General features: G+C 39.7%; 2 protein-coding genes across 4 annotated transcripts; both read right to left on the bottom strand.

Annotated features, from left to right (window-relative positions):
* Positions 1-1,706: 1,706 nt before the first annotated feature.
* On the bottom strand, positions 1,707-12,330 carry LOC139954578 (uncharacterized). 3 transcript variants are annotated; one of them, XM_071954444.1, is made up of 15 exons: positions 11,921-12,330; positions 9,908-10,866; positions 9,294-9,434; positions 9,037-9,177; positions 8,743-8,901; positions 8,494-8,634; positions 8,218-8,358; positions 7,945-8,085; positions 7,041-7,247; positions 6,436-6,618; positions 5,820-6,177; positions 5,047-5,230; positions 4,407-4,607; positions 3,042-3,265; positions 1,707-2,795 (listed from the first exon to the last, which is right to left on the bottom strand). In XM_071954444.1, exons 1-15 carry the CDS (start codon positions 12,156-12,158, stop codon positions 2,611-2,613), a joined length of 3,603 nt encoding a protein of 1,200 aa, XP_071810545.1. In that variant the 5' UTR covers positions 12,159-12,330; the 3' UTR covers positions 1,707-2,610. The 3 variants fall into 3 exon arrangements, with proteins under 3 accessions (XP_071810545.1, XP_071810546.1, XP_071810543.1); XM_071954445.1 differs by having other exon boundaries at positions 8,761-8,901; positions 9,279-9,434; XM_071954442.1 differs by having other exon boundaries at positions 9,279-9,434.
* A 188-nt stretch (positions 12,331-12,518) lies between these two features.
* On the bottom strand, positions 12,519-22,302 carry LOC139954579 (transmembrane protein 116-like). Its single transcript, XM_071954446.1, has 10 exons — positions 21,880-22,302; positions 20,773-20,816; positions 20,081-20,144; positions 19,552-19,695; positions 18,822-18,929; positions 18,167-18,312; positions 17,502-17,541; positions 16,044-16,130; positions 14,678-14,822; positions 12,519-14,228 (listed from the first exon to the last, which is right to left on the bottom strand). Exons 1-10 carry the CDS (start codon positions 21,931-21,933, stop codon positions 13,888-13,890), a joined length of 1,173 nt encoding a protein of 390 aa, XP_071810547.1. The 5' UTR covers positions 21,934-22,302; the 3' UTR covers positions 12,519-13,887.
* Between the last annotated feature and the right edge of the window lie 198 nt (positions 22,303-22,500).

The raw sequence follows: 22,500 nt of genomic DNA on the forward strand, positions 1-22,500 counted from the left end.
TGTAAATCTGGTAGTCCCGGGCTAGCGGGCTAGTGGCAATTTCGACCCCTGCGTCAATCGAGGCAGACTTTGCCTGTAATGCGTAGAGTAAACACAATTGCAAAGATGTACGGATCAAGTCGTGAGTTTGTAAGTTTCAAACAATTTTTTTTTTTTTTTTTTTTTTCCGGCAATGCCGACCACCAGGTGTATTACTGCTGAATGCAGAAAAACACTTTTTGAAATGTACCAACTCACGATTTGGACGTACATGTACTTTGCACGTGTGTTTACCGTCACAAAAGGGGTAGGCGGAGTCAGCCCCCCAAACAACTTTATATATTTTTAAACATATAAATCGTGACAAACAATTACTAAAAAAATTGTTTTATTGTTCGTAAGCATATACTCTTATGTTTGAAAAAAAAAAAAAATTATATTTCCAGGTGACTTTAAAATCGAGTTATCGTGCCAGACTCGTGACAGAACATGAAAACCTGCGTGGAACATTGACGTGTGTTTTATTATATTAACTTGGGTGTTATTGTGTGCAGGAAGGAGAAATTGACATGTCTCTATCTGTCCACAAACGTTTGTTTGTCATTTCTCGTCTGTCTTTTTGCTCCTTAGTTGTTTGGTCGATTGAGTTTACTTTAAACAAATACAAAAGCCGACCCCACTTCCTCTTCACCAACTATATGTTTGTTGATTTAATATCATTTTAACGTGAATACAAAGGGCACTATGGAAACTCAAAGGGCTATTGTGTGGCAAACGACACCCTCATCTGCTGATAAAAATCAGATTATATGTTCCCAGAGCAATAGCAAATGAGCTCCCAAAACTCTCCTGTATTTTTTTACATATTTTTTACATATTTCTTATATATAATGTGTTCATCATTTGGCGTGGTGCATTTTTCTGACTTAGCTGCAGAGAATGCAATTAATTTCACCGCGCAGAATATTGACCAAGTTGCGGGGAAAGCTTTAACGTTATCCTTTGCAAGGTTGATAGAGAATCAACCCATAGGCAATTTGTTTGGGACCATCAGTTGACAAATCCCTTGAGGAAAATTAGGTTAGAGTGATAATATATAGGCCACTAAAACGAATTTGAGCAGTAAACGGTAGTGTTATATCTCTTGCGGGAGAGATTGGTCTGCAAATCTATCAGGCAACAGTTTTCAAACCTTTTAGGAATTGCATGGAGCTTACAAACAGCTGCCTTCAAAGATAAATTTCGATATGTCGTCAAGACATTTTGTGATTGAACTTGCTTTTTGCCTTTTGATGGCTAGATTAAATTTAATATGTCCGAGAAGAACTTTGTCTAGGGAATATGGTACACATTAAGCTTTGCATTTCACCCTCAGTGCCATTCTCCTTGGCCCAACTTTATAGCGCTGCTTAACGGCAAGAAAATCTTCGTGCTTACATGTAGCAGAAACAATTTTGTTAGCAAGAAAATTAGGCGACCACCTTGCGTGTTCTCAATGAATTTGTATTGTTACGTCGGTAGTTACGTTGTATAAATACTGCCTCTTTTTAAGTTTGGACTGTATTCAATTCATGTTTGTTGTACGTCATTATAGTTTCAATTGATAATGCATTAGCAACCTTACATGTGCCTCGGTCCTCGTCATTCAAATCGCAGTAGAACAAGAAATACAATATGTATTTCGACCCCAAATGTTTATTGTTTGTCTGTAAATTGTTTAAATGAAGCATACAAAGGTCACACACTCTCGATTTGGACTTTATTTAGAACTTTACCTCACTGGTTGCACAGTGTTAATCATACATTTTAAGTGAACAACCTTAATTTCACACGTTCTCAAAAATGCATCCTTTACTTGTGGAGAATTCTTGTGTTCTTTCCATTGTCACTGCACTTACAGTTGCAATGTGTACACAAATTGCCTTGTGGAGCACCAAAGTCTTAAGAATTCCCATAATAGTTCTTTTGTTTTCTCTTTTATTATTGTGTGTCATTGGTCTTAATCCATAAGCTTCCAAGAATAAGGACAAGAAATTATACACAAATCATTCGTTCATGAGTCTTCGCAATTCAAATTCCCGAACAAGACGAATTATTTTATGTTTTAACACTTTAACATTTCCACTGTCTTCTGTACTGCAGAAAAGCCAAGTCCTCTATTCCCTCGGCTAAACCCTGTCGCATGAACATTGGAGAGAATTGCGAATGTCAAGTCCTCTTATCACTTGGCTGACTATTGAAAAGAATTCCGAATGTCACCCTATACGAAATTAATTTAGTTTTAGGTCGTGACAATGCATGGAAGGTCGTTGACGATGCGGATAATCTTACGCATTGCTCAATGCACAGTGCGTGCAGTGAAGGTTTTGTAAGGTAGAGCTGACATTTGCACCATAAAATAAATGAATAATAACCTGTGATAATTTTGGCCTAATCCGCTGTTTGACTCTGGGGAGCTAAATAGTGAAAGACTGTGCACACTTAGTTGTGGGGCCTTTGAATTGTTGTTGTTTTACTGTCAATGTTGGGTTCCCTTGTAATTAATGTGAGAAACTAAAGGAGAATTGAACGAAAAACTAGTCAAATCCTCTAGTAGGCCTGGTTTTGGTTTGTAAGTACATCATGATGGGATTAAGACTTTGCCCATTTGATGCGTGCGTCTGCAGGGATTACACAGCAAGCATGGCCGAACCTTGGTGACCGCAGTGGCGCTAGTCCGTCGGTCCACGACATCGCTACCGGATCGAAACACTCGACGTTCGGCAGAGGGTCTTCGTGATCATCATCCATGCCGCCGATAATGTAGGCTTTATCACCTGAAGAATACAATAACATTACGATACAAAGTGACAAAATATTAATAAGACTTAGATCGACTGTAACAAAAGAAAGTTTCAAATAATTGAGTCTTGAAAAGTCCCTTGAAAATCTGAGTGAGTCAGCCTGGCGACTATGAGTATGTTTATCATTCTGTAACGAAATTTCAATGAAGTGGAGGGCTCTTTGACCATGAATATAGGGGGAAAGGTGGTTTGAGTTCATAAGCAAATATACTAACGTACCCACTGTTACTGTATTCGCATCATGGCGACCCTGCCAAAGGTCGGCCACAAACACCCACTCGTCCTTACGCTCATCGAACATCTCTATCGTCGACAGTGATTGGTTCTTTTCCTCTGAAGGACCTGGATCACCAACAAATCCACCAATCATGTAGAGTCTCTCTGCCATCTCGAGGAGACTTGTGTGACAACGTGGGACGCGTAGAGGGGTTACAAGGGTCCACCTTTTATTTCAGTAAATAATGTTGACGTTAAGAACAGAATATGGTTTTACTCGATTTGCTTATGCATTCGACGTATAACAGAGGTAACAGAATAATTTGTTTGAGAACTTCTTGTTTCTTAGGGAATTAATTGCACAATTGTTTTTCAGTTATCTGTTTTAACGTATATCTGATGATATTAATTCTTAAAGCTTGAGTTACTTTTTATCGTATTTTTTATTCTTCACACACACAGCAGTAGATAATTGTATTTAACATGGATTTCTTTGATCGTGACCAAGTCCAAGAACAAAATTCATTAATATTCCCAACAAATGCATTTATCAAATGAGCTGTCACCCACGATTCACGACACAGTCATATCATACACAGCCAAAATAATTATGTCATAATAAATCCGATAAATTCTACGTAAACCGTACGGATGTATTGTTTGATGCTTTGCATGGATTGAATTGAAAGTAGCTAGTAAACTTGCGGGGAAAACCACGTGTGAGTCTGTGTGTGTATTAAAGTAACTGCGTTTAAAGGGAAGTACACGTTTCGGGACACTCTTCAAATATCTGGAAATAAAACCTTTGGTTAGAATCCTACATCAGCTTTCGATAGTATACCAGGGGTGGATTTCACAAAGAGTTAGGACTAGTCCTATCTTAGGACTAGTCCTAGGAGATATACAAATTGCATGGATAGTCCTAAGTTAGGATGAGTAACTGGTCCTAACTCGAGATAAGACTAGTCCTAACTCTTTGTGAAATCCACCCCAGTATTGTGAGAAACATTCCACTTCGAAGTGATGTGAATATGCAAAAAGATATCAGTTTTGTGTCTCAAATTTGAACATGAGAGACGTTACTGACAATAAGGCTTCTCATTATCGTGTATTCCAATTACGAATTATTCTTCCTGCTTGAACTTCATTCGCTCCGGACCTTTTGCGATATCTCAAAAACGCGACCTTTTGAAATGAGTTTTCCAAATGGTAGCTTCATTGTTTACATTTTTCTACATTTGTAGGGCATATAGGCTTAAAAAAACACGAGCGGTTTCAAAAACCAAAGGTAATTTATTTTACTTTAAATGCGGGTGACAATTTAAATGCAGGCAGGCAAGGCCTCAAAATGAACACATGTATACGTACTCGTCCCGAAATGCATTGTAGCAGACAACATCTGTAGGCACTGTCGACGTTTCGGCCAAGCGATCTTCAGGGAAGCCACCAGCTACCCATAGTTGACCGCGGTAGACAGTTACAGCCATGCCGTACCGAGGCGATGGTAGGGAAGCTGCGTATCGCCAGCTGTCTGTCGATGGGGAATAACACTCCACTGTTGCAAGTGTCCTAAAATAAATACATAATATATTTGTCTGTCTGGAACCAAGCTCTACATTGTGATACTGTTTGTCTACTTGTTGCTTGAGATGTGTTGCCTTTCAATGGATTTTGGTGGCATGTGGATAAACAAACAAGCCTGATCTCACGTTGAACCTTTCCCAAAATACCGGCCATTTTAAAATAGTTGGAACACGCAAAACTTAACATTCGTTTTATGTATTTAAACGTTGGTTATGATAGTGTTGAAATGTCTACTTCCATTGCTTTGAATCCCCTTTCTGGCATACACGGTAACATCTTCAACATCATTGTCTTAATTGTGGCCTTGTGCATGTGTGAAGACAGTGTAGAAGTCCATTAAACACGGCTATAATTTGAGCCCTTAACGTTTCTTGTTTTCAAATTCATTAACCATCAAATCATGGCTACAAAATAAATGTGTTACCGTCCGGCGTGATCTTGACCTCCGACCACGTAGAGCTGGCCAAACAGCGCCGTTACCTCGTGAAATACCCGGGCGGTATCCATCGGCTGTGCCTCGCTCCACTCACCGCTCCGTACGTCGTATTTCAGTACGGATCTTACTGGTTTGAGAAAGTCATCCCCATCAGCATGTGGATCTGAACCACCTAAAGATACATGTTCGATTTTGGATCTTAGTACATGACGTCATTTTGGTAAAGGGCGCTCTCGGTTAAAGCGGGTCGTTTATTGGCCCATCCTGCGTGCCGCCGTGTGGCGTAATGCGTTTTAGTGCATCATCGTTTTACCTTCAACATGGCGGCGTGATAACGTCATTACATACCAAGGTTCATTGAAAAAAATTATAACTGAGTACTGTTTGGAAAGGTCGTGTTGTCCAGGACATTTTTGGCGTGTGGCTTTTTTTTGCTGGTAGAATTCATATTTCTGTTTCTTGGTTAAGCCTTTGACATTTCTAGTTGATGAGGGTAACAAGTTTTAAAAAGCAACGATGGGGATACATAACTTTGTTGGGTTTTGTCGTAGAGTTTGAAGGAGTTTACTGTCCTCGTGTGTTCTAGTTGGAAGTTTAAATTTGAATTAACCTGAATCTTTAAGTGGTAGATAGAAAAATCATCAGTCGAGACGCCAAATAAAAGCAACCTCCTTGTCTTGTGGAGTCCTTTTCTTTATACTGTATTGCAAGACTTCCAGGTGTAAATAATGAGGCAGTCGATCGTATTGTTTTCAACTCACCAACAACATACACATATCCATTGAGGAAGTGCGCCACGTGATGATTTCTTGCCACTGGTAATCGCGTCAATTCGCGCCACTCGTTATCATCCAATAGAAACGCTTCTACCAAACGGCCCATCACTTCAGACTCTCCGTTCTTCGCAACACCGCCGACCGTGACAATGACGTCAGGTCTGCGTTTCTTCTCCGCGTGCTGAGTAACGGGCCACGCTATTGGTCCACTCGCCAGAGCTTTTGGATTGGATGCTGTGAGTCGGTAGTCGCTCGTGAGGCGGGGTGCAAAGTAGTTCCTGAGTTTTTTTACAGGTGTTATTGCTGGTTTTAAATCCATGTTCATCCCGAGTACAGTTTTAGGCTGTAATGAAATCATCACAGAACGTGAAGAAAATAATACTTAAAATTTAATCAATCACAAACGATACAAATGGTAAAACATAGAGCATTTTCGTCATCGTTAACCGCACAAAACATATCGATTGTTCCTCGTCTTTGGTATGTTTTTTTTCCTATCTGAATATTTCAATCGCAATTTTGTTAATGAAATTGATATCTAGTATGTCGGCTCGATAACACAAATCCCAAATGACAATGGAGTTTTTCCCCCATATCTTACCATTGGCCAGGGTGTGGGACTTTGCGGGGTTTTCAGTGAAGGTTTTTGACTGGATTTGATAATGTCTTTCTGCTTGGATGACGAGGATTTGCTCGGTGAGGCTACCTCGCGGAGGAGGGGTGCTCCCGTGGTTTGAGTGCTGTTGTTCGCCTCCTTTGATATGTGTTTCTCGCTGTGAACGGACTACACGGGAGAAACAATATTTTGTGATAATTTCTCACTCAAAAAATACTCAAGGCCTAAAGCCTGTTATATATGCATCTGAAAGCGCACAAATTTTATGCAATAAGTGTGCTTTTTCTTTAAGTATTCTTATGCAACTTCGATGACAAGTTGATCAAAAATGTTCAGAGGTTGTAATTTTATGCACAATTATGTTGGGATACACCAGGTGAGAATACTGGCAGGTCTTTGACAATTTCCAAAGGTGCCCACTGCCCAGTTCATCGGAAACTACTTTAAAACAGTTCTAGCAAAAAGAGGGGCAGCGAATTATTGGAAGACACAAAAAACGGCAATATGATAGCCAAATAAATTTACAAGCAATAGGGTACCAATTTGTATGTGTATTATTATGTTATAACGGTATTTAAACGGTGTCTTACGTCTGACATGTTTGTTGAAGCAGACAGAGTCTGAGATGTTTTGACGAGTGGCTGAGCTGATTTGACTTGAGGTTCTGGTTGCGATTGAGGCAACGGTGAGGATGATACAAATGAGGTACTCGAAAGAGTGTCACTGGAAGACAGTGTCTGAGAAACGAGGTTTTCCTCATGTAATGTAGCGGCCCTATTTGGTGGAGGTGGCTTGCTCTAGATAGAGAGTAAGAGGCACAAAAGTTACCCTCAAAACACAGTAGTATGAAGTTAGAATGGGTGATAAATAAATGGACATTTGCATCGGGTATAAAGAATATTTTGGTTTTACCTATCTACACCGATGTGTGTCAACAATCAAGGTTGTAGCTACCACGGTTGGTGCCGGTCGGCCATGAAAAGCTACTAAAACTCTTCACATTCCAATCCAAGGACGCTGCCCTTAACCCCACCAGGGGCCCTTAAGCGGACCCGGGTTGTTGGGCGCTACGCTGCCCCCCGATACACCCCACCCTCGACAATATTAGCCGGCATCCAATTTACCCTAGCTACAACCTTGTCAGCACTGTATTCTCAGTGCTTTCTCTGTGTAAACACAGCATAGGCATATTACTCGCTGAGATTCGAACCCACGACCTTGACAATTCTAGAGCGATGCTTACTATTACTAGAATGAGTGACTTGTTCACTTATATTGTCTGTAACACTGATGAATACATTGACGTTCTTATGAAAACACAGCGACAGTTGTTTGCTGTTTTCGTAATGAGACACTGTATCCAACTGAAATTTTCACCGGGGACTTTCATTGTATCATTTCATAGGTTGTTTGAAAAAAGGGAACAATATTCTCTCACAGCTGTTTTAAGAGCAAGAACATATCAAGTATGTTCACCTTGTTGTTTGAAATTACCTCTGATTGCACTTTCTTATCTTTAGCCAAGGTCTTTGTCTTCCTGTAAGATTGAGTTCCTTTGGATTGAGACTGATTTGGAATCTTCTTCACTGTAGATTGATCCGATAGTGAATATGAACACTCTTCTTTACTGGTCATCTGAAATCAAATAAAGAAATGAAATAAAGGTTGTTTGGGAAAACGATTTTTTTTCCCACAACTGTTTCAGAAGCAACACTTTAAAGAACATTAGAGTGAGTCAAGTATGTTCACTTTGTTGTTTGAAATTACCTCTGATCGAACTTTCTTATCTACAGCCAAAGTCTTTGTGTTCCTGTAAGATTGAGTTTCTTTGGATTGAAATTGATTTGGAATCTTCTTCACTGGAGATTGACCCGACAGTGAAGCTGAACATTCTTCTTCACTGGTCATCTGAAATCAAATATAGAATTGAAATAAAGGTTGTTTGAGAAAACGACTTTTTTTCTTCTCACAACTGTTTCAGAAGCAACACTTTAAAGAACATTAGAGAGAGTCAAGTATGCTCGCCTTGTTGTTTGAAATTACCTCTGATCGCACTTTCTTATCTTCAGCCAAGGTCTTTGTCTTCCTGTAAGATTGAGTTCCTTTGGATTGAGATTGATTTGGAATCTTCTTCACTGAAAATTGATCCGATAGTGAAGCTGAACATTCTTCTTCACTGGTCATCTGAAATCAAATAATATAGAAATGAAATATAGGTTGTTTGAGAAAACGATTTTTTTCTTTCTCACAACTGTTTCAGAAGCAACATTAGAGAGAGTCAAGTATGTTCACCTTGTTGTTTGAAATTACCTCTGATCGCACTTTCTTATCTACAGCCAAGGCCTTTGTCTTCCTGTAAGATTGAGTTCCTTTGGATTGATATTGATTTGGAATCTTCTTCACTGTAGTTTGATCCGATAGTGAAGCTGAACATACTTCTTCACTTGTCATCTGAAATCAAGTATTGAAATGAAATATAGGTTGTTTGAGAAAACGACTTTTTTTCTCACAACTGTTTCAGAAGCAACACTTTAAAGAACATTTATAGAGAGAGTCAAGTATGTTCACTTTGTTGTTTGAAATTACCTCTGATCGCACTTTCTTATCTACAGCCAAGGCCTTTGTCTTCCTGTAAGATTGAGTTTCTTTGGATTGAGATTGATTTGGAATCTTCTTCACTGTAGATTGATCCGATAGTAAAGCTGAACATTCTTCTTCACTGGTCATCTGAACTCAAATATAGAAATGAAATATAGGTTGTCTGAGAAAACGGATTTTTTCTCGAAACTGTTTCAGAAGCAACATTAGAGAGAGTCAAGTATGCTCACCTTATTTGAAATTACCTCTGATCGCACTTTCTTATCTACAGCCAAGGCCTTTGTCTTCCTGTAAGATTGAGTTCCTTTGTATTGAGATTGATTTGGAATCTTCTTCACTGAAGATTGATCCGATAGTGAAGCTGAACATTCTTCTTCACTGGTAATCTGAAATCAAAGAACATAAAAACACTGCCTTGCATTCCAATCGGGAAACTTGGAGGGCATGTCTCAAATAGTGAATTGTGTGATGTATTCAGATGGCTCAATGTGTCAATGTTCTGCCTGGATTCATGTTCTGTGATAGTTGTGAAACGAGTCTTTTCTCAGACTATAGAAAAGAGCAGCACGGGTTGTCTCAAATAATTCTTTTGTTAAACAGTCTTTATTAAGTTTGCAAACCCTTAGAAATAGAGAGGATATTTTGTCATTGCTGCAAGGCGACTATGGGATGACGTGTGAAAAGTACTTTGTTGTATGTGCATTGTTTTTGTTGTAGAATGTAGAATTTCATAATTTCTTAACCCAACATTGTGTGTTTGAGAAAGTATTTTCAACCTATTTCTATTCTACTGTTTTTTTCTTGATAAATAACAATTTCCTCTGATAACATGTACATCATTAAGTATCTCTTTCCTCACCATGTACAAACTGTCGCAACTGTCCTGATCAGACGTCACGAGTAGTTTGCTGAAGTCATCATCTGTCGGTTTCTCGTTTGAGCCTCTCTGTGATGAACTTTTAATTGTGTCACTTGTCGTTGCCAATGCAGTTCTGTGCCAGTAAACCGCCATGACCTTTGACCTCACTTCCGGTATTTGCATCAACTGCTCATCGTCCTTGACGTATTTTTCGAGATCGTTTGGTGGAATGTAGTGGAATCGGACCTGCTTTATGAGTATCGGTACGCCTTTAAGACCATCCTCCCCATTGTGGAGGATCCAGGTTTTGGCGGCAAGAAGAATGTCTAACTCGCTGTCGACGTTCACATTGTCGTCTGCCATGAGACTCGCTAGCATCTCAGCCGGACATATTAGGAATCCTTTGGTTCGACTGACGGCCATGAAATTATCCAGGACAAAGTTGCGAATGTTGGCGTGGAGGGAACCTAGATTGGCTTGTTTGGAGACAAGAAGGGCGTTCAGACAACTCTCAATGTTGTAACTTTGGAGGAATTCCCTTCCCAGTTGCACCACTCGGGCCATACTGAGGGAGTTAGCAGTCTGCATTGTACAGCACACGTTACCCCACCTCAGGTCGATCTCTGATGTGTACATGTAGCTTAGTAGTCTCCCAAACCCAGGGGCCGAAACCAGACCGTCAATGGAAATTCGACGTGGTAGACTCACCCTAGTCGTTTGTTTAAGTAGTAAACCCAGGAAGTAGTCACTGTGAGTTGCCAGGACAACACTATGGGCGGGAAACTCTTTGCCATCTACTGTGACGATGGTGTCGCAAAGTTTATCATTGGCCCACATGACGTACAATGTGTTCATGCCGTTGAGGGCGTGATTTATTACGGACGAATCTCTAACTTTAGTTGTTTCGGAATTGTGCCTCACCCGACGTCGTCTAGCGTCAGAAGTTTTGTTTCCATTATCTGAAATTTCAAGAAAAGAGAAACTAGACAAAGTAATGTAGAAGTTATTTACAGTGTGGTGATTTGTCGGTTACATTAGCTAGGATGTTTTTTATCGTGCTTAGAGTCTGAACTGTCGTATATTTCAGATACTAGCGCACTCCAGATCCACCAACCTCACGTGTGGGTAATCATCATTATAACACCCCTTGCAAAGATTCTGCCTGCTCATTGGTTTAGAGCGCGTCACATGACATGTCTTAGTTTTGCTACACGACGGCCGTGTGATAGAGCGTCGGTTTGCCATGCGCTAGTCCGAAGACTAGCACATGGCGCCGTGCGCTAGTCCGACAGACTAGCACACGGCGTGCAGTACCCAGACGTCCGTTGCGTGTACGAGGATGATAAATTAATAGTCTGTAACCATTTCGGATTGTCCGACACTACATGCAACACAGTAGGTAAAAGTGTTTGCAATCTGTGTTCACGTCGTCCGTGGATTGTAGCATTCAGGTCTGTAACTTAATAATAATAATACAGGTTTTAGAAATGTTTGGGGTGTTATAAAACAAATATTGACTGCTTTTACTCGTGCAATGGTTAAAAACTATGACTCCCTCGGTGATCCCCGGAGCATTCTATTTTCCCTCGGCTTCGCCTCGGGAAAATAGAACGCTCCGTGGATCACCTCGGGAGTCATAGTTTTAACCATAGCACTCGAAGCAGTCAATATTTGTATACTATGTAAACATGTTTGCACAGCACGAATTTCGAATTTATGTTTCACTTCCTACGCGTAGAGTGTCTGTATCAATGGTTAAAGACTTGTATCTTGTGTGGTCGGTTTGTTAGCCCTCGGTTGGACTGCACTGCAACGAAGGAACCCAACCTGGCCTAGGGGATGTGATGAGTCCGGTATTTAATTTGTGAATACACGACCAAGTCAGTTGCCAAAACTATGTCATTGCTATGTTTTTGGTATCTCGTCGAAAGCCTGTTGATTGATGTTGTGCCTTTTTAAACGGTACAAAAGATAACCAGATAAAAACACAATTAGGCCTACGGTAAAACGAACCTTTTGAGATGAGTGACGTGCATCCAACTCTGAATCCCTCCTCCTCCTCGAGTGTGGTCGTTTCCCCGCCCCTAGTTCCCTGTTCATCGCTTTGTTGCTCCGTTAATGGTTCCTCTAATTCCTCAGTAGAGACGACTGTGACGCTTTCCAGCTTCGGCGGCTGTAAGCTCTCATCTTGCTCATATGCCGAGAAGTAGCTCTCGCTACAGTCACTTTCTGCCCCATCCATAGCTTCCATTCAGTTGCAGTTCAAACACATTGAATCATTTTGTCATAGAAAGCTTATTTTAGAGACTTCGATACGGAAGTAGCTGCAAAATGCAGATGTGAAACACTCTACACTGAGAAAGTTTTTAGTAACTTTGCCTGCTGTGCATCATTGCTCTTGTGTAGTTTAATTCTAGTCTAGTCGATCATGTCGTGTTTGTTGTGTGAGAGCGCGCTAGCAACGCGCTCACACTTTATTTACACACGTACAGAGTACGTTGTGGTGTTAAACATTGGTAGCCTTGCGAACAACGCGTGTTCATTGCGCGCGTCACAACACGCGCATTCACGCAACACCGGTCAATCACGCCGCCCCGCCTACAGCTGCTGTACAGGGCATGCGCAAGAAAAGAAAATAGTAAGTCAAAATTAATGTTTCTTACCTTGTATCTGCTCAATTAGTTTATGGGCTGTGGCTGAGACGGAGAATTACCTTTATTCAATAAGGAACCATTGTTGACACAGTTTTTTATTTTCCTTTTTTTTTTACAGTGAATTAGAAACAGACACAAGCAAATGCACTTACTGTTTTAAATTAAAGGAAACTTTTACTTTTTCTCAAAAAATTTAAATCTGAAAAAAATGACAAGCTTCACAGTTATTAATTTTGGGCGTTATAAACAAATACTTACACATTCTCATTAAATAGGGGCCTACATCATTCCTAAAAAATATATAAAAATTTGAGAAAGGATTCCATTCGAAGTAGTATGTTTTGTTCACCCCAAAACGTTGTTAAGCGCGTATGTATGCCATATTAATTCTGGTGAAAAATACCATGACAGTTTAATGCTATAGTAGACATTGTATTCAGCTGGAACTCACACATGGGACCTTCATCTTTCTTTATAATTATACATATAGATCAGTATTATATTGACACAAAAAAACCGCAGCGCTACCTTTAAAGCCATTGGACACTTTCTGTAAACAGTATTGTCGATCCAAAGGCCCACACTTCGTGTATCACAACTTATATACAAAGTAACAAACCTGTGAAAATTTAGGCTCAATCGGTCGTTTGTGCGGCAGGCTACAATTTAGGGCTCGGGCTACATTTAGGTGCCGGACAGTCGTCAGAGTCGGGAGAAAATAACGGGAAAACCCACCCTTGTTTCCGCATGTTCCACGTGTCATGACATGTGTTTACTATAAATCCGTAATTCTCGTTGTCGAGAATTGATAATTGGTTTAATGTTTTCTCAAAAAGTAAAGCATTTCATGGAACAATATTTTAAGAGAAGTCTTTTACCATTATCTTCTGTAAACCCTGTAAGTTATTTGTAAATATGTGAACTTTTTTTCCTGTTCTGTTCCGAAAGTGTATAATGGCTTTAAAACATTCACATCCCTCCGTTATGACCACGTGGCCTGGCAGATGGGGGGAGTGGTTTGAGGGCTGGACTCTGTAAAACTGCAATACCATATCAACGAAAATTAGCCCGTTAAAATAGTTTACAAAAAAAAACTCGAACTTGTTGGAAACCAAATTAATATCTAAAGGCTACTCTAACGAGCCAACCGCACTAAAGTAAAATGAGCCTTCAATTTGAAGTCTGAGAATGAAAGAAGGTAGAATATTGTCTGATAATATCGTAGGCTGTTGGTGTATTCACTAACGCTATATGCACATGTACAAATGAAACACTATTGGCATCATGAAGTTGACTACTACCGGATCACTGTTGTAACCTCGATCTCTACATAACATCAATAGCCACTCCAGGGGTCGACGGCCTCCGTGACTTATTTATTTCCGGATCACTCAGAGTGTCATATTCCTCTGACGAGAACACGCCGAAGGTCTGGTAGCCCATGAAAGACGGTCTTTGTGTCTTCTTCTTCCTGTAACTGAACGACTGTCGGCTGCCTCTTACGTTGTACATGTTGAGGGCGCTCTTGAATCCACCTCGTATCCAGCCGTAGATGAGGCAGTTGAGGAACCCCTGGAGGTTGGCTATGCAGCCTTGCAACATGAAGAGAACGATCAGGTTCTCGGTCTTGGCGACTTCGGTGTAGGTGATGATGCCGACAATTGAGGCTGAAATTACAGAGATAGAATTGCGTAATGTTGACGGTGAAACCATTAGCCTTTATGAGATATGGTTAACACCATACGGATTTGGTTCGGTTGTAGAGACAGAGTAACTCTCAATGCTCAAACCAACATGAAAATTGCATATAGGATAAAAACAGACATTTTGTAAAGTGCTCATCGAAACATGGTTGTATTGATATTGGTAAACTAAACATGAAAACGACATAGGCTTGTCCTATAAAAAATTATGTCAATGTTTTGATTTAACCTGCAGGTACCCAGTATATAACGAATACCAGGCAGTGTTTGTTAGTAAAACTATAACTACTTAAATTAAACTTGTCCAGATCAGTCTGTGTTTTGATTTAATCATATAACGAAGACCAGGCAGTATTGGTTAACTAAAACGCCATAAATGATTACTTGTCCTATAGTCAATGTTTTGATCTAACCTGGTAACCAGCAAATAACGAAGACCACGCAGTATAGGATTCCACGGTTGCGAATTCTTTTGGCTGCTTCATATTGCTTGTGGCTGACAACACCAAAGGATGTTTGGCTCTTCGTAACTGCCTTGTGCGTCAGGAAATAAAACACCTGCAAAATGAAAGGAATGAATTGAAAGAATAAACACACAAAAACAATACTTAATTATACAACCGGATAGTCTGAACTGATCTGGATCCTGGGGTCGATTTCATCAAGATAGTCCTAACTATATGGACTAGTCCTAGGACTCTATAGGAGTTATTACACACTTCTATGAAGTCGTCCTATCTCGAGGACTAGTTTTTGATTAACTCGTTTGAAATCCAACTCTGTCACATTCTAGGTCAGAGTGGCCCGGAATCTGTGTCAAAATAATAAAGAAATTAGTCAAATTGATGCTGAGTTTAAAACCCTCTTTTTTTTTAACCTCTATCGGATCATTCTAACCCAGAATCCGGGTCAATGCTGACCTGGAAGTGTTCAGTGAGTATTGTATGCTTTGCACAATATATTTTTCTCAATGAAGTATTTTTCAATGTGGCTCTTACAGATATCTCTTAAACTTAAAGGCACTGGACACATTGGTAGTGTTCGAGAAAGAACTAATTTTCAACTCAAATATTTGAATTTGATTTCGAGACCTCAGACTTTGATTTTGAGGTCCCGAAATCAAGCATCTGGAAGCACACAACTTTGTGTGACAAGGGTGTTTTTTCTTCCATTATCATGGCGCAACCTCGACGACCAATTGAGTTCAAATTGTCAAAGGTTTGTTATTTTAGGCATAATGTTGGAATACACCAAGTGAGAAGACTGGTCTTTGACAATTACCAAATGTGTCCAGTGTCTTAACAAGGCACTGGACACAATGGTAATTGTTAAAGACCAGTCTGCTCACTTGGTGTATTCTAACATATGCCTAAAATAACAAACCTTTGACAATTTGAACTCACTTACTTGGAAGAAAATGCACCCTTGTCGCACAAGTTTCATGCTTCCAGCCCCCGATTTCACGAAACTCATCGCAAGTAGCGACGCATCGCAGGGTTTTGCGATGCGTCGCAGACCTTTAAGACACGTAGCGGCTGCGACGAGTTCGCAACTTACGACGTGTAACCGGTCGCAACTTGCACTTGCGACGCGTCGCAGCGCTTCGTGAAATCGGGGGCAGGTACCTTGATTTCGGTACCTCAGCTGTTTTTGTATACATTAATTCATTGTGGTTTTTTTGTAACCTTTGGATGGCCCTCACAAATTTACATGTAGAAAATTTGATTAAAAAAATAAGGAAGTTATAAACAGAATGAAGGATTTGTATTCAATACTTACTACTATACCGATGCTGCAGAGGAAGAACGTCGTAATGAAAAACGACTTCATTGCCAGTCGGCCTCCTACACCTACATCACTCCTGTCCTGAACAAGGTCATCAAATTGATTAATTTGTAAATCTCATTAAAGGCACTGGACACTTGGTAATTACTTCAATTAATTGTTAGCATATAAAGTAACTTGGTAACAAGCAAAGATAGAGCTGTTGATAGATTATATAAAACATTGTGAGAAACAGCTCCCTCTGAAATAATGTAGTTCTTGAGAAAGAAGTAATTATTGATCACTGAAATATTATTTGAATTGTATTCGATACCTGAATTTGAGACCTCAACTGAGGACTCAAATTCAAGCATCTGGAAGCACAACATATTTTGTGGGTTTTTTGTCTTCCCATTTTTCTCTTGCAACTTCGATGACCAATTGAGTTCAAATTTTCACAGGTTTGTTATTTTGTGAATATGTTGAGATACACCAAGTGAGAATACTGGTCTTTGTCATTAATCAAAGGTGTCCAGTGTCTTTAAGGGTTTCAGTTTGAGAATCCATACGGAAACAGCATTGAAAAATTTTCATAAGAAAACATGGAGGTAGAGGTAGAGCTGCAGGTTGTCAACCTAGCGTTGAGACTGCAGTAAGTTTGACTCGCAAATAAATAGCAAATTTACTTTGGTAACGTGTAGAGCTAACATCATTCATTCAACTACTTTATTTGCTGATAAACACGTCCTAACCCTTATACAAACCCACTGTTTAACATCAATTTTGAAAAATAAACAATCTTCGTTTTTCTGTGTACTGTTACAGTTAGGATGACATCATTGATGTTAGTGATGGAACGCTATTTGCCTTTGTTTTCAAATCAAACCTTTAATTCATGACGTTAAGAACTACGTCATCCACCACACTTCATATAGAATTATTCAAACGGCTGTATGTTGTCTGCAATCTAAAGCCACTGGACAAATTTGGTAATAATTGTCAAAGACAAGACTTGGTGTATCCATGGAGGAAGAAGGTGTATCTTAGCATATGCATAAAATAACAACCCTGTGAAGTTTGGAACTCAATTGGTTGTCGAAGTTGCGAGAGAGAACAAAACACCCTTGTTGCACAAGTTGTGTGCCTTCAGGTGCTTGAATTGGAGACCTCAGCTGAGGTCTCGAATTCAATTCAAATATTTTAGTGAACAATTACTTCTTTCAAAAAAAAAAAACTACGTTACTTCAGAGGGAGCCGTCCCTTACAATGTTTTATACCATCAAAAGCTCTCCTAGCTCGTTACCAAGAAAGTTTTTATAGTACCAATTATTTTGAGCAATCAATAGTGCCCAGTGCCTTTAACATGTAGGACGTATACATTTTTAAGTTATATACAACGACCATCGTAGAAGCGAGATTTTGATCCATATATTTTGCTCTTGAATTTAACTTGTCGTTAAAATTAACACTTACTAGACAGGGGTCATTTTTACGATGGAAAATCACAAGACATCTGCAAATAAAATAAAAGGAGAACAAATTATCGAAACCAAGAAGTGTTAGCTCATTCCAGAGTCAGAATTGACCCAGATTCAAGTCCCAGGGGACCTGACCAATTTCCGGGTAAGGTTGAGCCGGGAAAGGTGTATCGAGGTTTTTATTCGGATTCAGCGTCACTTTTGACATACTGACCCGGTGAAGGTCAGACACAATGGAACCCAGATACGGGTCAATTTTGACCCGGAAGGAGTGTAGAGCAAAACTCCAACGAGAAGAACAAAAAAAAATTGCGTCCATGCATTTACTCACATAAACTAATACACGAAACAATTTGGATGTTGAATTAGGAATGATATGATAATTCAATCAGGGTCAATCTTGCTGCCTTTTTCATTCTACGGCACGGGATCTGGCTAAACATTACTACTGAACGTTCACTTTAAGATGCATGGACATTTTCGAAACCTCGATTTGAACCGTTCAGGCTTTAGTCACATCACATCACCCAGACACATATTAAATCCTTTTGCATTCCTGACAAAAAAAATCAAAAGTTCCAGAGTCTCAGCCTTAATGCTAAGCTTCTGTAAACCTTCAGTCTCCCCTGATAAATATGAAGTATAATTAACATGACTTACTCATAGTTATATCTCGTACATAAGGGTTTTAAAACCTGTACTGGCATCTGCTGTGTAGCATGGTATATGCCGACTGATAACATAGGCATTGTCCAGGCTATTGTATACGCTACGGGTAGGTACCAAGGTGTGCAGCTATATGTTGGCTGGGTAAAACAATAGAAACAAATCATGGCTGTGTTTAGAAGTGGCTTTTACTTACGGTTTCAGCTCGATTTGTCTATGGCTTAAAGTCGCTGTCAACAGCCACAGACGGACAGTAAAGTCAGACTATGGCTAGACTTGTTATAGAACAAGCCCTAAATAGCATTTGACAAAGTCTTAAAGTCTTATCATAAGATGACAGTTCATTTTTGTACAAATGGAACAAGTTGCAACATTGGGCTCTTGGTGGTGTGCTTTTCATTTAGACAATGGTCGTTTTCTTTAATGCCTCAGACCTTTTATTTGTGGGTCTTCTTCCTTTACGAAATTGTATAAGAAAAGAAGCAAATCACCGTTTCTCAACCCATCACACGCACTCTCAACCCCCCCCCCCCCCAAACCCCTGTCCACGGCTTGGGCTGACGTGTATGTAAATCACCAACAACGAAAATATAACTTTGTCATCAAACTCCTGGAACGGTTTCCAAATCTTAACAATCATACTTAATACCTCTTTGCTGTAGTGTGGTGACACCAGCTGCGCCAGCTGTTCCTTTGTTCTTCTGTATGCCTCAAAGGAGTAAATTAACGTTAGAAGGAAAGTACTCAGGTAAAACCCCTGCAGGAAGAAAATAAAAGAGCACTTTGCGATGGATACCAGTGAAACAAACTATGCGTTTTGTCCACCACAGTTTGACCCTGGAATTCAACGGAGACAAATAGACAATAAACAAGCAAAAACAAAGTGTAACTGTTTATGTAAATCTCATCTATTTCTAAAACAAATAATTGATAATCTTGTCTGGACTCCCACCCAACCCCTAGACATGATAAGGATTTTAAAACTGTGCATGAAGATTACCAGTAACACTGAACATGATTAAGATATGAAATTTTGCATGGTGGAGAAGAAACCTGGTAAGGAACACATGACCCTCTCTTTGTGGTGGTTCTGGGGAAAAGTGGTGGGGAAAAACTTGACGTTTCGATTATATTACATGGATAGTCTTCAGGAGATGGAGATTAAATGGACTGTTTGTTGTTTGTAACTTGGAAAGGGGATCATGTACTTCACTAGCTTCATTTTCGTACGAGCGTATAGGTGTCGGATTATTTGTGTTTCCAGCCTCGTTTTTCATGGCATTGGTTTGTTTTTAAGCAAACATATGGCTGGGCTGTTGAGCTCTTTATACTGGATGATGCGGTCTATGACGGTCTATGACGGTCTATGACGGTCTTACCCATGCCAGACTTGCGGTCCATGCGCAAGCCGGGGATTGGTCCGTCCGGTCTGAGTCTGGATCCTTTCCAAAGAATATGAGACTTAAGATGACAGAAATAGAGGCAAGGAGGTCGGCCAAGGAGAGATGAAACAACGGGTACACCTAGGGAGATAGTTTGGAAGAGGGACACTTGTACTCAAAGAGACAATAAACAGGAGGAGAAACTTCGTTAGCTGTAGAACGGCTGTCCTTTTTTCATTATCTCGCATGCTTTCACAGATTTATCAACCACACTTTATGGCTTGTAGTTAGTCAACAGTTCTGTTCTGGTTTTCATTTATCTATGTGAAATAATTAAGTCTAATTTTGTTGGCCATTTGGTGAATGTTTTAACCCTATAGACCTAAACACATAACTGTAAACCTAAAGAACAAAAGAAGTCCATATAGGGACTTGAAACACTATCTGACTTAACACGTCACGCAGTGCCTTTTAGTGAATAATGTTTATTAAAATTATACAACACAAAGAATAACATTTGACTTACCTCAGGGTTTAGAATTTTCCTTTTAAGTATGACAGCAGCAATTATAGACCCAGAGCCAACAACACTGTATGGGGACAATGTGGGATCTTAATGTTAACTATCTTGTCAAGTTACAAATACTGTGCTCATATTAACGTTAGTGAAATATTAAGGAACCAAGGTTTGGATAGCAAAGGTTAAGTAGGTATCATTTTTCTGATTATGTGTTCTTGACTCCCGGGTAAGAGTTGACCCAGATCCTGCGTCACAAGGGACCTGGGGTGGGATTCACAAAGAAAAGACTCTCATCTCGACTCGAACTAGGGCGAGTTACCTGTCCTAACTTAGGACTAGCCTTCACTTTTAAAATCTCTCAGTCCCAAGTTATTTAGTCCTTACTCTTTGTGAAATCATGGAGTTGAAATCCACCCATGACCCATTTTGGGGTCAGAATGACCCAGAAGGTCAGTGGCATGGGATTTTAGCACGGAATCCGTGTCAGCACGGCCGATTTCTTGGTAATTTTGACTCACAGGGCGAATCGGAATGGGAGTCGTGTGTATAGATTGTTAACTAAGCTCACTTTTGGTCTACCCATCATTAAACATATAAAAGAAAAAGTACATCACCAGTAAACACGCAAGAAAACAGAACAACATTACTCCTCGATTGTTTTGTTCGAGCTGTGTTCGTAGAAATGCTCCCGTTCTTACCTGAGGCTTGACGATGTTAGTTCAGCGATGCGAATGTGTTCTTGCTGTAAATGTAAAAAAAAAAAAAAATCCGTCAATACGTCAACCCAATTGAGTTTTGTTTTGGTTTCTTTAACCTGCATTCAGTGCCTGCCCACATGTATTACTATGTCATCTCAAGAGGGAACTGTCTGCTACGTTAATCCCGTTTTCTGCTTTTCTACTCAAAGAAGCTAAGAACAAAACAATTTTGCTAACCAGGAATAGAATTACCACCCAAAATATATTGTACTTCGAGATGTTAAATTAGTTTCACACATTACACCGATATGGGTATGAAGCACTGTAGACTCAGTACTTTCTTGAGTACTTGAAACCAAATAGTTTGCCTACTTAAAGGCTGATGTCTACTTGTCTTGTCCAGATATAAATTGGTAAGCCATTTTATCCAGAACTTTTAAAGTTATACAGCAATCTGGTTGTAGCGACCCTGAATATGATAATCCCTTTAACGTTTTATTGACAGTTTACTGATTATTACAGTGTTTACAAACTATTGTATTACTGTCTGTAAACTATATTCTAAATCATAAAATGTGTTGTGTATAACCTGGTTACCAGGTTGTTTAATCATCTATATGTAAATGCACACCCGCAATAAGTTAGATTTATTCGTCCTTTGGAAGTTCAAACCCCAAGTTGATCATCAGTTGGTCATGTCATCAGTACTGATTATGAATTTCATATACGAGAAACATTTTTCCGGTAACATATTTTCCTCTGAAATGAAGTCATACTTGAATCATACTCATGGTCTGACGCTCGGACACCATGCAGGGTTGGATTTCACAACGAGTGAAGACTGGTCCGATCTCGAGAAAGGACGACTTACTTTTCCTAACTTAGGACCAGTCCTAAGTAAGGAATAGTCCTAAGTTAGGAATAGTCGTAGTTAGGGCTTTTGTGAAATTGACCCGATCAGGATAGTTCTTCTCGAAGACTAGACAACACAACACACGTGGTTTTAAGCCTGCGTCACTTTTATCTTGCCACTCATAAGAGCAGACGGCAATACGTCATGAAGACGTCATGGTTATTTAAAACATTATGATATTAAATAGTTCATACCTGATCCAATGGAAGCACTGAATACTGCGGGTTCGCTGAGGTAAAGTTCCCCATTCTCACCCACTGTGTAGCTTCACCCAACCACGCCTTAACCTAAATCCACACTGAACACTTCATTCTAAAATAAGGACATCAAAATGTATCCGAGACTCTTCCTAAAGCAATATTGAGACGGTTGATTTTGAGCTTCATATGAAGTGAATTTCCAAGGAAATATTGCTGAACTCCATACATGAGATATGTATTTTTGGTGCAAGCGTCTAGCCACGCGGTATACTTGTTGTATCCATGCATAAGGGTCAGGGATTACTCGGTATTATATAAAAAAATAAATTACGGTTGGAAGATTACTTTGGTGTCGAGGGTTAATGCGAGTGAACTTTGGTCAAAAATGCAAGATAACATGTTCAGCTGATAAAAAAGCGTCGATACCCAGTGGCCTTGTTCATTATCAAACTACTGGTTTAAAGACAGTGTACGCTATTGGTAACTGTCAAAGAGCAGTTTTCTGCATAAAATAACAAACCTGTGAAAATTTGAGCTCGATCGGTGGTCGGAGTTGCGAGATAACTATGAAAGAAAAAACACCCCTGTCACACGAAGTTGTGTGCTTTCAGATGC

The sequence above is a fragment of the Asterias amurensis genome, chromosome 2 (assembly GCF_032118995.1).
Source record: "Asterias amurensis chromosome 2, ASM3211899v1".
Taxonomy (NCBI): Eukaryota; Metazoa; Echinodermata; class Asteroidea; order Forcipulatida; family Asteriidae; genus Asterias; species Asterias amurensis.